Below are 15,790 nucleotides of genomic sequence, written 5' to 3'. Positions count from 1 at the left end.
CAACTCCATCAATTCACTTATATTCCTTTCTATTTTGTCCATTCTCGTTAGCATTTCGTCAAATCTTTTTTCAAGGTTCTTAGTTTCTTGGCATTTGGTTAGAACATGTTCTTTAAGTTCACAGAAGTTTCTTACTACCCACCTTCTGAAGTCTGATTCTGTCATTTCATCACACTCGTTCTCCATCCAACCTTGTTCCCTTGCTGGTGAGGAGTTGTGATCCCTTTTAGGAGGAGAGGTGTTCTGATTTCGGGTGTTTTCATCCTTTTTGCGCTGGTTTCTTCCCATCTTAAGGATTTATCCACCTGTCGACTTTGTAGTTGCTGGCTTTCAGATTGGGTCTCCAATCTTTCAGATTGACGTTCTGTTTGTTGATGATGAGGTTATTTCTGTTTCTTGGTTTTCCTTCTGACAGCTTGGCCCCTCTGCTGTAGGTCTGCTGAGGTTCACTCCAGGCCCTGCTTGCTTGGGGTTCACCTGCAGCAGCTGATGAACAGCAAGGGTTGTTACCAGTTTTCTTCTTCTGCTATCTTTGTCCCAGACGGATACCCGCCTAGTGTCAATCTGATCTCTCTTTTATTAGGTGTGTTTTTGGATATATAGGGGTCAGGGAGCTGCTTGAGGAGACGGTCTCTTCTTTATAGGAGCTCAAATGGTGAGCTGTGAGCTCTGTTGTTGTTCATTCAGAGCTGCTGGGCAGGCACTTTTAGGTCTGCTGCAGCAGAACTCATAAACTGCTTTTTGTTCCCAGGTGCTCTGTCCCAGGGATTTAGGGCTTTATTTATGAGTTTCCGTTATGCTGCCGCCTTCTTTTTTTTTTTTTTTCCTTCAGACCTGCCCAGCCCAGCAAGGAGGCAGCCTAGTCACTGTCGGCCTATAGCAGATTTGCTGAGCTGCTGTGGGCTCCGCCCCGCTCCCGAGTGAACTTCCCTGCAGTCCTGTTTATATGGGTGTAGTTAGAACTGCTTTGGCGATGGTGGCCCGCCTCTGTTGAGGCGGAGTCTCTTTGCTGTGGTGGGTTGCCTTGGCAACGGCGGGCTGCCTCAGCAATGGCGGGTTGCCTTGGCAACGGCGGGCTGCCTCGATAATGGCGGACGCCCCTCCCTCACAGAGCTGGACCGTCCCGGGTTCAGCTGCGCTTGCTGTGAAACTCTCAATCCAGAGTTTCTGGTTGCTTTTCTTTTGTGGGGGTGGGGCCAGCCGAGCCTGATCGCCTGGCTCCCTGCCTCAGAGCCTTTTTTAAGTTGGTGTTCCAGTCGCCTGTTGGAGAGGCGCCGGGGTCTGTTTGTTTTCCCCTACGGCCACTCACTGCACTGGCTTAAACAGCGGCACTGAGGTTTGTGGCACTTTTTTTTTTTTTTTTTGCCCTGGAGTCTACTGTCCTGGTTCTCTGCTCAGTCCCCTTTTTGAACCGGCGAATGGGCGACTTCCCGTGGCTCCGATCGCCAGCCGGTGTATTTTGTAGGGAGAACCGCGGCTCCGGGGCACGGACAAAGCAGCGGCGCTGGGCAAAGCAGCGGCGCTGGCCGGCACAGCCGCGCTGGCCGAAACAGCCGCACTGGCGACCGTGGAGCTCCTCCGCCCGGGAATTTCGTGGTCTGTGGGCAATAAAAACGCGGCGTCCACTCACCCTCTGCGCTTTCACTGGTAGCTGCAATCCTGAGCTGTTCCTAAACGGCCATCTTGGATCGGTATCACCGTCATATTTCAATTGGTTACAAGAGGGAAGAGAGAGCCATCATTTCTACAACACCAACCAGATACCAGCCATGTACATAACTGTCTTCTCAGAATGATACTAGTGTAATATTATTAGTCCCAGCTTAAATAGACCAAACATCCTCTAGTCATGAATACCTTCACACACTGCTTATGGTTGTCTAATTATCATAATCAAATTTGGGAAATTAATAGGGCAGTATCTGTTCAAATGAATAACACACATACTCGATGGCCAGCAATCCAACTTCTGTGTGGAATTCTAAAGAAACGTGTTGCAAAAGGATGCTCATTGTAGCATAGTGATAACTGGAAACAACCTGAATGTTAATCAGTAGGAAAATATATAAACAAGCTATAAAACAAGCATTTTGGAATACTACTAATTTAAAATAATTAGTTAAAACATGTATCTAGTACATAATACAAGAGATACTGTTTGGTTTGAGTTGTAGAACAATAAAAGCAATAATATTACTATTTATACATAGATATTTATGTAAAGACACCTTAACTGACAATGGTCACTTCTGGATAAGTGAGTGGAAGGAAGATGGTCAAAAGAAGGTCTTTAACCTTATCTATAACAATTTTTATATTAAGAATGTGTTCATGTATTATTGCATAACTAAAGAGCACGCTTTTTTTTTTTCTTGTCTCCTTGAATCTGCTCCTCTTGGGTCTGTGAGCCAAACCTGCCTACACAAGGTTGTATTTATAACCATTTTCCTACACTGGAGAATGTATACCTGTTTTGTCTATAATCTTTAATTCTCTGCATTTGTCTGAGCAAGTATTCTCAATTATCAGCAGAAAACCTGGGAACATATGCAAAAGATTCCTGGAAACACTGAGCCTGCAGTATTGCTGTTGATATGAGGGGTGGGGGTGGATGAAAATGCTGCAAGTTTGACAACAACAACAAGAAAGAATACAGGACTTTTGGCAGTTTGAGTACATGCATAGTCCTGTTTTAAGAACACATGTAACATCTACATTATAGTTCTGTAAAAGTCTGTCAGTGTTTACCTTGTAAATTAATGATTCTGATTTTTAATAGTCCCCTTGCTCTAAAGAAAAAAAATATTTATACCTTTGTGTAAAAAAATCTTGCAGTTGTGCCCATTGATTGAAATTATGGTAAGGTATGGGGAGATTGGGTAATGCCATCAACTCTGCACACTAACGAAGTTACTGCAGTTTTGCTGATTTTGAGGAAATATGTAAATAATGCCAGCATGATGGATAGAGTGATCATTTTATTGGATCATTTTTAAAAATTATATTCTTTCACTTTTATAGATGATTTTTAACAGCAGAGCCTACTTTTTGAAATTAGACTAGAAGCAGAGTAGACAAACCATAATTAAGAGTCAGCTTGAATTGATTTAAAATTAATTACTCTTAGTTGAGTTTTCAAAGGTAGTTTCTTATATTGGTTTGAGAATTATTTTTTCTAAGTTTTATTTTATTTTTTAAATTTTTGGCACAAATTAAGTGTATGTATCTATGGGATGCATAAGACATTTTGATAGAGGCATGCAATATGAAATAAGAACATCATGGAGAACAAGGTCTTTATCTCCCGGTTTGAGAATTATTAAATTTTATGTCGTTTGATGAGAAATTACTTAATGAGTTAAATGTGCACTATTTAGGTGATGGTTACTTTAAAAGTCTAGACTTCACCACTATGGAAAATATCCATGTAACAAAACTGTACTTGTATCTATTAAATTTATATGAATTTTAAAAAAGAAAAAAAATACTGAAAGAAAAGTTTTGTTTGATAAAATATTATATCTTGTTAATTGCAAACACATAATAAAATTTGGATATATATGAATACAGAGTTCTTGAAGGAGAAACAAAAAGAATGCAACCTAACAGTACAAAGAGAATATATTGCTGTGAAAGCGCTCTAGAGTCTTTCATCATTGGCTTATGTGAGAAGACAACAAAGTAATTCAGTTCTTTGGAAAGATGGACATCATCTAAGAAAGCACTAAATAATGCTCTTATTTCTGACTAACTGTATTATTATAAAAATAAAGAAAAAAATACCTCAAGAACTTAAGATTTCCAAATAATTTCTGAACTCCCTTTTGTTTCTCTTAACAGGAACTCCATTCTCCAACTTTAAAAATATCTACATGCGCCCCAAGCACTCTACATATAAGCCAAAGTACTGAACAGGTAAAAAAAGTTGTGAATTACATTAGATTTGTTCCTCTTTTTTATATGGAAATATTCTTCATGCATGTAAGCAATCTTTACACCCTCATAAGACTTTACACATTCACACCATGTGAGGATCATAAAATATGAAAGAGGATTCTCACATATGAGAATCAGCTCAGCCTATTAAAGTAATGTGAAACAAGTGCTATGAATTAGATTCTTCTGTTTCATTGCCTATTCAACATAACTGCTTTTAGTTTGAGTGCAATTTAATTTAGCCAAGGATCTCCTAGTGAGTATGGATGAAATAACCAGATCTCAAATTGATTGAAGACTTGGCTTTATGAGTGATAGTATTATGAGTTCATATTCAGAGCGAATACCTTATAGGGTCATAACTAACCCTTCCTATAGGTGTATGATTTGAAAGACACACAAGGGTCTATTTCCTTAGCCTTCATGGCCTAATAATCCCACTTTTAGGATTATTATTGAATCTAGACATTGTATATTTAAAAGGTAGCTATAATAATAAACAGAATATTAAAATATGTGTTTTATTAAGTAATTGCCATATATCAAAAAGTAAATTCTAGAAAGCAAAACATAAAGTACACTAAGTTGGTTGTTATATGAAAGAGGAATAAAGGGGGCATGGGATTTCGAGGCTAGGAAGGTGGGAGACGCTGTTTTAAGAAAACAATCTGACCCAGATGAGGGGTCAGGATGTGAACTTGGACAGTAAGGAGATAAATGAACAAAACCTGGTTTTTAGTCCTTGAGTATAGCAAGGAAAATGTGATATTATACAGAACAAATAAGAAGATTATCAAAGAAAAGTTTCCCTACCACTTCTCAGTTTGGTCTAGATTTGAGTTAAGTCAATTAGAGTAATGCACTTACCCAGCTTACATTTGATGAATACCAAGTATGTGCTGCATATTGCACTAAGATGAATTACACACAATTACTATTTTCAAGGAGTTCACAGACTAGCATGGGCCACATACTTAACAAACCATTGGACGGTGGGATAAAGGTTATAAGTGACTTAGAAATGCAGCTCTGTAGGACCACCAAAGTGAGATTGCCTCAGAAAGTAAGTTCACTTAAATAACAGGGTGTTCACTACACTCAAACTCAGTCAAAAAAATTGTATTAACTTTTTTCCTAATTAAGGGTTTTAAAATTGGGTTTACTGTACATATTATTTCTGATAATGAAAATATGTTTGTTCTAGAAAATTATAGAACTATAAAAGAATATAAAGAAGCACAAACAAAAATTATTCATGATTCCTCCCCCCACCTAGAGATACTGCTCTTCATATTTTGCTGTGTTTTCTTCCATTCAAATACGAAACTGAGTTTATACCATGTATACAGTTTTATATTCTCTTTTTCTCACTTACATGATATCATGAGCTTTTAATATAAATTTGTATTATTCAAGACCATTATTTAATGGTTGCATATTCCAGTCTATGGATGATTATTCAATCTTTTCTGACTCCATAAGAGAATGTCTGCCTTGCTGAACCTTCATCAGTATTGTTATTTTTAAAAATTTCCTGTAAAAATATGACATTCTTCTGCTATGTTTGATTCTTAGTTTGGCCGAATACTTTTTGTTAAGTTTATTAACTATTTGCTCTTATTGTTTATAAATTGTTCATATCATTTGCTCATTTTCCATAAGTGTGATTTTATTCTCATTGGTATCTAAGAACCCTTTTTATATTGGTGATATTAACTCTTTTCCCTGCCATGGAACCCCCCACCTGCCCATTACCAGGCAGGGAACCACCGGCTTAGGCCTACAGCACAGAACCCCCATCCCAGGCTGATAGCATTGAGTGATTGCTGACCTGTATCTCTCTGGGTGGAGACCCAGGAGACAAGTAAAAGACCTTTGGCCACAACCACTGCTAATGTCCTCTCTGCTGCCTCCAAGTTGGGAAGAAAGCAAACACTGATATCTCCCTAGAAATTTAATGGATATCTCTGGAGTGCCATGCCACAATCTACAGCCAGCACTCAAGTGGGAGAGGAGCCCACACTTTCAGAGCATTGAGAGTGAGCCTAGCTGCAACTGTGAGAAAATAAGAGAGGAGCAACCGGACTGAGCAAGAGCCTACCAACTGACCACTATGCCTAAGCGCCACCTACTGGATCACATCCCAAAGCTTCAACAACAATACCTCACTAACATAACCCCTTGTGAAACCAAAGACAAGAAGTCAACTATTTAGAACCTGCACAAAACCTCTGAAGACATCCAAAAAAGAAGTCTATTGACTGTCCTCAATCTGCGTTGCAATTAAAGGAACAGCCACACACAAAGATAAGAAAGAACCAATGCAAGAACTCTGGCAACTCAAATGGCCAAAGTGGTTTATGTCCTCCAAATGATCATGCTAGTTCTCCAACAAGGGTTCTTAACCAGGCCGAACTGGCTGAGATAACAGAAAAATAATTTAGAATGTGGATAGAAAAAAAAAAACATCATTGAGATTTAGGAGAATGGAAAAACCCACTCTGAGGAAACTAATAATCACAATAAAATGATACAGGAGCTGATACATAAAATAGCTAGTAAAAAAAAGAACCCAACTGATCTGCTGGAGTTGCAAAACACACTAGAAGAATTTCACAAGGCAATCACAAGTATTAAAAGAAGAATACGCCAAGTGAAAGAAAGAATCTCAGAACCTGAAGACTGTCTATCTGAAGTAAGACAGACAAAAATAAATAAAAAGGAATGAAAATGAATGAATAAAACCACTGAGAAATATATGAGATTATGTAAACAATCTAAATCTATGAATTATTGACATCTCTGAAAGGGACAGGGAGAAAACAAACAACTTGGAAAACACATTTTAGGATATAGTCTATGAAAACTTCCCCAGCTTTGTTAGAGAGGCCAATAGTCAAATTTAGAAAATACAGAGAACCATGCAAGATTCTTCACAAGAAAATCATCCTCAAGACATATAATCAGCAGATTTTCCAAGGTCAAAATGAAAGGAAAAATGTTAATGGAAGGTAGGGAGAAGGGACAGGTTACTTAAAAAGGGACCCCCATCAGGCTAACAGTGGACCTCTGAGCAGAAACCCTATAAGCCAGGAGAGATTAGAGGCCTATATTCAATATTATTAAAGAAAAAAAATCATCAAACAGTGATTTCATATCCGTCCAAACTAAGCTTCTTAAGCAAAGGAGAAATAAGATTCTTTTCAGATAAGCAAATGCGAGGGAGTTTGTTACCACCAGACCTGACTTACAAGAGATCTTGAAAGGAGCGCTAAATATTGATAGTAAAGATAATTACCAGTCAATAGAATAACACACTTAAGTGCACAGACCAGTTACATTGTAAAGCAACCACACAAAAAAAAACCAGCATAATAACCAGTTAAGAAAAATATAACAGAATGAAATACACACATTTCAATACCAACCTTGAATGTAAATGGGCTAAGTGCCCCAGTTAAAAGACACAGAATGGCAAGCTAAAGAACCAAGGCTCCCACCAAAAATACTGTCTTCAAGAGACCCATCTCACATACAATGACATCCACAGGCTAAAAATAAAGGGATGGAGAAAAATCTACCCAGAAAATGGAAAAAAGAGAAAAGCACGGGTTGCAATCCTAATTTCAGACAAAACAGGCTTTAAACCAAGAAAAAAAAAAAGACAAAGAAGGGCATTACATAATGGTAAAGAGCTCAGTTCAACAGGAAGACTTCTATCCCAAACATATATGAAGATTCATAAAGCAAGTTCTTAGAGACCTACAAAGAGATGTAGACTCCCATGCGATAATAGTGGAAGGCATTAACACTCCACTGACAGTATTAGACAGCTCATTGAGGCAGAAAATTAACAAAGATACTCAGGACCTGAACTCAAGATTGGACGAAATAGATCAGATAGCACTCTCTGGAACTCTCTACCCCAAAACAACATAATATGCATTCTTCTCATCATCACATAGCACATACTCTAAAATCCAACAAACCATCTTTTATAAAACAATCCTCAGCAAATGCAAAAGAACTGAAATCGTACCAAATACACTCTTGGAACACAGTGCAATAAAAATCGAAGTCAAATTTTTAAAACACGCTCAAAACCATGCAATTACATGGTAATTAAACAATATTGTTTTGAATGATTTTGGGGTAAATAATAAAATTAGGGCAGAAATCAAAAAGTTATTTGAAACTAATGAGAACAAAGATATAACATACTAGAATCTCTAGGACACAGCTAAGGCAGGTTTAAGAGGGAAATTTATATTAAATACCCACAGCTAAAAGTTAGAAAGATCTCAAATTAACAACCTAACATCGCAACAGAAAGAATTAGGAAACAAAGAGCAAACCAACCCCACAGCTAGCAGAAGACAAGAAATAACCAAATCATTGCTGAAGTAAGGAAACTGAAACACGAAAAAAACATTCAGAAAATCAACAAATCCAGGAGTTCGTTTTCTGAAAAAATTAATAAGGCAGATAGGTTGCTGGCTAGACTAATAAAGAAGAAAAGAGACGAGATCCAAATAAACACACTTAGAAATGACAAAGGAGATGTTGCCACTGACCTCAAAGGAATAAAAGTAACCATTAGAAACTACTACAAACACCTCTATGCATACAAACTGAAGAGCCCAGTAGAGATGGATGAATTCCTGGACACATTTTTCCTCCCAAGACTGAAGCAGGAAAAAAATGAAACTCTGAGCAGACCAATAATGAGCTCCAAAATTGAATCAATAATAAATAGCCTAACAATCAAAAAAAAAAAAAAAGACCAGGACCAGATGGATTCACAGCCAAATTCCACCAGATATACAAAGAAGAGTTAGTACCATGCTACAAAAAATTGAAGAGATGGGACTCCTTTCCAAATCATTCTATGAGGCCAGCATCATCCTGGTAGCAAAGCCTTGTGAAGACACACACACACACACACACACACACACACAAAGAGAAAGCTTCAGGCCAAAATCCTTGATGAGCATTGATGCAAAAATCCTCTACAAAACACTTGTAAACTCAATCCAGCAGTGCATCAAGAAGCTAATCCACCACCATCAGGTAGCTTTCACTTCTGGGATACTACACTGGTTCAACATTTACAAATCAATAAATGTGATACATCACATAAACAGAACTAAAGACAAAACCACATGATTATCTCAATAAATGCAGAAAGTCTTTTAAAAAAATGTAACATTGCTTCATGTTAAAAAATCTCAGTAAACTAGGTATTAAAACAACATACCTTAAAATAATGAGAGCCATCTATGACAAAACTACAGCCAACATGATAGCGAATGGGAAAAAGCTGGAAGCATTTTCCTTGAAAACTGGCACAGGACAAGGATGCCCTCTCTCCCCACTCGTATTCAACATAGTATTGGAAGTCCTGGTTAGAGCAAACAAGTAAGAGAAAAAAATAAAGAACTCTAAAATAGAAAGACAGGAAGTCAAATTATCCCTGTTTGCAGTTAACATAATTCTATGTCTAGAAACCCCCATAGTCTTGGCCAAAAAGTATCTTAAGCTGATCAACAACTTCAGCCAAGTTTCAGGATACAAAATCAATGTGCTAAAATCACTAACATTCTTATACATGGACAACAATCATGCTGAGAGCAAAATCAGAAATGCAATCCTTTTCACAACTGACACACACACGAAATACCTAGGAATGCAGCTAAATAGTGAGGTGAAATATCTCTACAATGAAAATTACAAAACACTACTCAAATAAATCAGAGATGACACAAACATATGGAAAAACATTCCATGCTCATGGATAGGAAGAATCAATATTGTTAAAATGGCCATACTGTCCAAAGCAATTTATAGAATCAATGCTATTCCTATTAAAATACCAAGGACATTCTTCACAGAACTATAAACAAAACTATTTTGCAATTCATATGGAACCAAAAAAAGATCCCAAATAGCCAAGGCAATCCTAAGCAAAAAGAACAAAGCTGGAGACATCTGGAGATAAAGCTACCCAACTTGAAACTATTACAGGGCTACAGTAACCAAAACAGCATGGTACTGGTATAAGAACAGACACATAGACCAATGGAACAGAATAGAGAGAGCAGATATAAGGCTGAGCACCTGCAACTATCAGATCTTTGACCAAGCAGTCAAATACAAGCAATGGGGAAGGACTCCCTATTCAATAAATGGTGCTGGGACAACTGATTAGCCATATGCAGAAGACTGAAACTTCCTTACACCATATACAAAAATCAACTCAAGATTGATTACAGCCTTAAATGTAAAACCCCAAACTCTAAAAAGCCTGGAAGACAACCTAGGCAATACAATTCTGGACATAGAAACAAGATGCCAAAAACAATCCCAACAAAAGCAAAATTGACAAATAGGATCTAATTTAACTAAAGAGCTTCTGCACATCAAAGGAAACTATCAAGAGTGAACCAACAACCTGCAGAGTGGGATACAATATTTGCCAACTATGCATGTGACAAAAGTCTAATATCCAGCATCTATAAGGAACTTGAACAAATGTACAAGAGAAAAGCAACCCCATTAAAAAGTGGGCAAAGGACATGAACAGACACTTCTCAAAAGAAGCCATATATGTAATCAACAAGCATATGCAAAGAAGCTCAATATCACTGATCATTAGAGAAATGCAATTGAAAACCACAATGAGATTCCATCTCATAACAGTCAGAATGACTATTATTAAAAAGTCAGAAAAAAATAAAACCAAACAGATGCTGGTGAGGCTGTGGAGAAAAGGAGACAGTGTTGGTTGGAGTGTAAATAGTTTAACCATTGTGGAAAGCAGTGTGGCAATTCCTCAAAGGGCCAAAAATAGAACAACCCTTTACCCAGAAATTCCATTCCTGGGTATATACTCTACTGAATATAAATCATTTTGCCATAAAGACACATGTATATGAGTGTTCATGGCAGCACTGTTCACAAAGGCAAAGATATGAACTCATTATGTCAAGAAATGAGAGATTGGATAAAGAAAATGTGGTACATATATATCATGGGATACTATGCAGCCATAAAATAGAATAAGATCATGTCTTTTGTGGGGACATGGATGGAGCTGAAAGTCATTATACTTAGCAAACTTACACAGGAACAGAAACCCAAATACCACATGTTCTCACTTGTAAGTGAGAGCTAAATAATGAGAAATCACAGACATAAAAAGGGAAACAATACACACTGGCTCACACTTGAGGATGGGCGGTGGGAGGAGTAAAAATAACTACTGGGTACTAGGCTTAGTACCTGGATGCTGAAATAATCTGTACAACAAACCCCTGTGACATGAATTTGCCTCATTAACAAACCTGCATATGTTCTCCTATAATAAAAGTTAAATTAACCTATAATAAAAGTTAAAAATAATAAATAAATCTACATGAAACTCCCCAAAAAGCACTTTTCCAATCAAATGTTTACAATGATATCTATGGCCCTCTCTTTCCAACGCACTGAAGATCTAAAGGTTTAAGTACACACACATATACGTTTTTATCTTTGTGTCTCTTTTCATTTTTTTAAATATAAGACGTCTTTTCAAAATCAGAGATTTAATTCATCACTATTGAGCTATTATTTTCCTGTAATCATTTAGAATGAAACAAGCATTTTAAAATGCTTGTCAAATATAGTTTAGAATGTGAATGAAATACCATGAAATGAGTATAATACAAGTACCCAGCAAAATGTTGGATAGGACACATGCTTTTTTACATGTTTCTGAAACTAAAATTAACTAAATCATCAAATCATACATCATTATTCATGCAAATAACTAAAAATTTCACCCTGTAAATTGTTCCCTGTTAGTATTGATAGCTCCAAGTTCATTAAATAACTATGATTGTATCCAGCCTTTGTCTTTTCTTCACAGGAACTTCATTCTCCAACAGTGAAAGTTACTACATATCCACAGACCACTATTAGGAAATATGTAGTACAAAATCCTGAACAGGTAAGACACAAACTTTTCCCAACATATAATTCTTTAGAAGTTAATTGCTTAAAAAAAAAAGCTTAATCAATTACCCGATCCTTAAGATCAGATTGCTGGGCTTTCTTTTTTTTTTTTTTCATTTATTTTATTGCATTTTAGGTTTGGGGGTACATATGAAGAACATGAAAGATTGTTGCATAGGTACACACGTGGCAGTGTTATTTGCTGCCTTCCTCCCCATCACCTACAGCTGGCATCTCTCCCCTTGCTATGTCTCCCCAACTCCCCACCCCCCACCGTCCCTCTCCTATTTCCCCCCAAAGACCCCAGTGTGTAGTGCTCCCCTCCCTGTGTCCATGTGTTCTCATTGTTCAACACCCGCCTATGAGTGAGAACATGCAGTGTTTGATCTCCTGCTCTTCTGTCAGTTTGCTGAGTATGATGGTTTCCAGGTTCATCCACAGTTACAAAGGAAATTTCTGATTATTAGTATCAACAAATGCCTCCTTTAATGCCAGACAATCACGAGTCTATATATTCTGACTCAGAGATGCAATACTTCCAAGCAGCTTGGAAATTCTTGGGTTGTAAAGATTTTCCTCTTCTGTAGCCCAACCTTTATGCTGCAAAGGGCTTTTATGGACTTTGAACAAACAAAAAAATGGACAAAGTTCTTTTATAGCCTTTACATAAAAGCTCTGTCAACTGCTATACCAAGGGTTAGAGTCTTCAGGCTATTCACATTTGTCATGGAGATACGGACTAGGAAGATGAAAATTGAAAGTCTGAAGTTAAAAAGTGTTCCTATGCCTTTATTGCCTCTGGTGTGTGAACACTTGTTCCCAGTAATGAATTGTTTAGAATACATTACCTTTTTACTGAGATATATATCCTTACATTTCCCAAACTAAGATTCCACTTTAATAATCCTTCCTCAATACATGCATTCACATTCACGCACACATACTTCTTTAGCTCCAAGAGGAGGCTCTATGAAATTGTAAGGACATCAGTTTCACAATTGGCAACAGTATGATCCAGATAGGACTACAGCAGTTCTTAGCTTTGCTCTGTGTTTTTCTTCCGTAATGGGAAACCATCCTGCCCTTCCCTTATAAGATAAAACAAACTGCTTCAGCTGTGGAAAGGAAAGGGTTAGATTAGAGTCCTGCTTGCTACTATTCTGGGTGAGTGGGGAAGATGTACTAGGCTTCTACAAGTATCTATTCCCTTTCTTCTTTATTTATTTATTAAAAATCATCTTCTTGTGGCTCCTTAGCTAGGGAGGCTGCTAGTTGTGCATGTGTGTTAGTATGAACCTATGAGGTTCTGAATTGAGGAGTGATTGTTTTAGACATTTGCTTGAGTTTTCATATATCCATGTAAATATTGAAAGGGCATGTTATTACAGCTAAATCAGTTGCCTATTCCTCCTTTTGCAGAATCAGATATTTAAACAACAAATCTGAGCAGGGTGGAGGTAGGGAGGGGAAGGTAGGGAGGGTGGAGATATGAAGGGTCTGGGAGAGGAGAATGTATCTCTTTCTGTTACTTGGCCAGTCACTTTACACACATTCCTCTTCTTCCTTTCCCTCTCTCTTTTTCTTTCTTTTTACACATAATCTGAGGGATATGCATACTTGGATGCATATTGCACTTGATACTCCTTGCTTTCAGAGTTAGTTCTAGATAACCCGTTATTTTCATAATGTGAGAATTGCTGTGCTTACCTAGGATATATCCAGAGAGATTTTAAATGTCCAGTCACTTAGGTTCCAATCTACTTTGCCAGCAATACTTACATGACTTTGGATGAATCATAATCTTTAGTTAATAGAGAAAAGGAAGAATTAATAACTTTTGGGTATATACTCCATGCTAGGCAATTTCAATATTACATCCTGTTTAATCCTAAAAAGGGGAAAAAACAGAAGCACAGAGAAATTCAGTCATTTACTCAATAAATATTTATTGATTGGCTACTATGTGCCAGAAACTGCACTAAGAACTGGAGGATAAAGCAGTAAACAAAACAAGGTCCCAACCTTCTTCAACTTAAGTTCTTAGCTAGTGTAAAACCATTCAATTACAAAGCAGCAAAATTGGAATCAAAATTGAAAGTATCAGAGCCGGAAGTGAAACATTTGCAAATGAAGGACATTGATGATGGAGGTCAATTAGGATCTAATACTCACCTATGCACCCCCTTACCCACATGTAGGTACAAGAACAGAGAAATAAGAAATATATATGCAAGCACCTAACATATTGGAAAAACTGAGCCTACTCCTGTAAAAGCTCATCAGTATGGCTGTGTTCAACTACAAGTTGAACAAGTTTGTAGTTGAACACAGCCACATTAAGTTTTCTCTCAGGACAAATTCCCAGCAGAGGGTTGAAGAAAATGGTCATTTAAAGTCATTTAACTATTTGCATTATTGAGAAATGAAACAGATTTCAAGTTTCATGATGCTTTATAATCGAAAAATAATCTAACTTGTTTTACAAAGCACCTTGAAATTCCTGTTTAGCTATACCTACCATTTTATTTATCTAAGCAGATTCCTTTTTTGTTTGCTCTTTAAAATCCCCTCAGGAGAAGATTCTAGTTTAATTACAATATTTATAATAAGTTGAGCCTTCTAAATAGCAATTTCCTCCTCTTTCGCCTCCCAGCTTGTCTAATCTTTATTTTTTTCCTGTAATTAAACTGATTTCAATCCACTTCTTTCATTATGATTTTTTCTATCTCTGTTAAGCCTTTTAAATTTTTTCTTGTTCCTGATCTTCCTTATTCTCCGTTTGTGGTCATTTAATCTAAGAATTTATGCATTCTGTTTAAAATTAGATCCAGAAATGTAGGAAATACATTTGTTCCATTAGTGATATCATCCAATTGATACTAATCAATTTCATTAATTTTCCAGTTGTGAAACTCCTGCTATGGGGAAGACACTATGCAATCTCTCAACAGAAACAGGGAAATAACACATGTTTCCTAAACTAAAGGAGCACATAGTTCTTCTCAGGGAAAGAAATAAGACAGGCCCACAAATAGCTATGTAGAATACATGGTGAGATGTAGGATAGATGCCATGAAAGGACTACAGATAAATTCTTATCGGAGTTCAGATGTCAGAGTTAACACATTAGTTTGAGGGAAATCAGGGAAGGATTTATTGTGGTATTCAAGGTATTAATATGGTTAACCTTGTATTAGCATTGTTTTACTACTAAGGAAATGAAAGTTTGAGTAAGTGTAACTTGCTCAGGTCTTCTGATGAAAATTCATCACTCTCTATCTTTTCTGACAGCTATTTTAGTGGGTAGCTTTAACAAGAGTCGATGACTTACTGGATGTGGAGAAAAGTCAAATATGACCCTAAGCTTTTTAGCTTGAGACACTGAGAGTAAGGTGACCCACTTAAAACGATTGAAAAGTGAGTGGGAGGAGAAGTAGATTTAAAAAGGTTGAAATTTTGAGTTTTATTTGAACCAGTAGCGTTTTAGTTGCCTGGAAACAGAAAGATGCCTAACAGGCAGTTAAAAAATGACTCAAAGGAAGGTCACATTTGACATAGAGATGTGGAAATCATTCCTCTTAAAGGTATATCATTGAAGCTATGGGAATCAGTGAGACAACTAAGAGGTAATGGAGAATGTTGAGGTCAGAACCTTGAGAAATGGCTACTTTAAGTGGACAGAAGGAAGGAACCACTTTCACACACAGAGGGGTTATCAGAGAGATATGTGAACACACCGCAACTGAAGCAAATGCAAAAACAGGGTGATTAACCATCTTAAATGACCAAAAGACGTAAGAAGATGAGGTTTGAGAATAGGGTTTGTCCATTAAGAAACTGATAGTGACACTGATAGAGC

The 15,790-nt window shown here is 37.1% G+C and overlaps 1 protein-coding gene across 2 annotated transcripts in view; it reads left to right on the top strand.

The window, feature by feature from the left end:
- Positions 1-15,790, top strand: part of POF1B (POF1B actin binding protein) — a 94,019-nt gene that overhangs the window by 17,610 nt on the left and 60,619 nt on the right. For both annotated transcript variants that reach the window (XM_032258702.1, XM_032258701.1), the window contains exons 3-4: positions 3,841-3,915; positions 11,846-11,926. In XM_032258702.1, the coding sequence (XP_032114593.1) occupies positions 3,841-3,915; positions 11,846-11,926 (156 nt within the window). The remainder of the gene's footprint in view (positions 1-3,840; positions 3,916-11,845; positions 11,927-15,790) is intronic.

This window comes from Sapajus apella, unplaced genomic scaffold (genome assembly GCF_009761245.1).
Source record: "Sapajus apella isolate SASKATOON/1434 unplaced genomic scaffold, GSC_monkey_1.0 scaffold104, whole genome shotgun sequence".
NCBI lineage: Eukaryota > Metazoa > Chordata > Mammalia > Primates > Cebidae > Sapajus > Sapajus apella.
The sequence above is the reverse complement of the archived record's forward strand: the minus strand, read 5'-3'. Positions and strand labels throughout refer to the sequence as shown.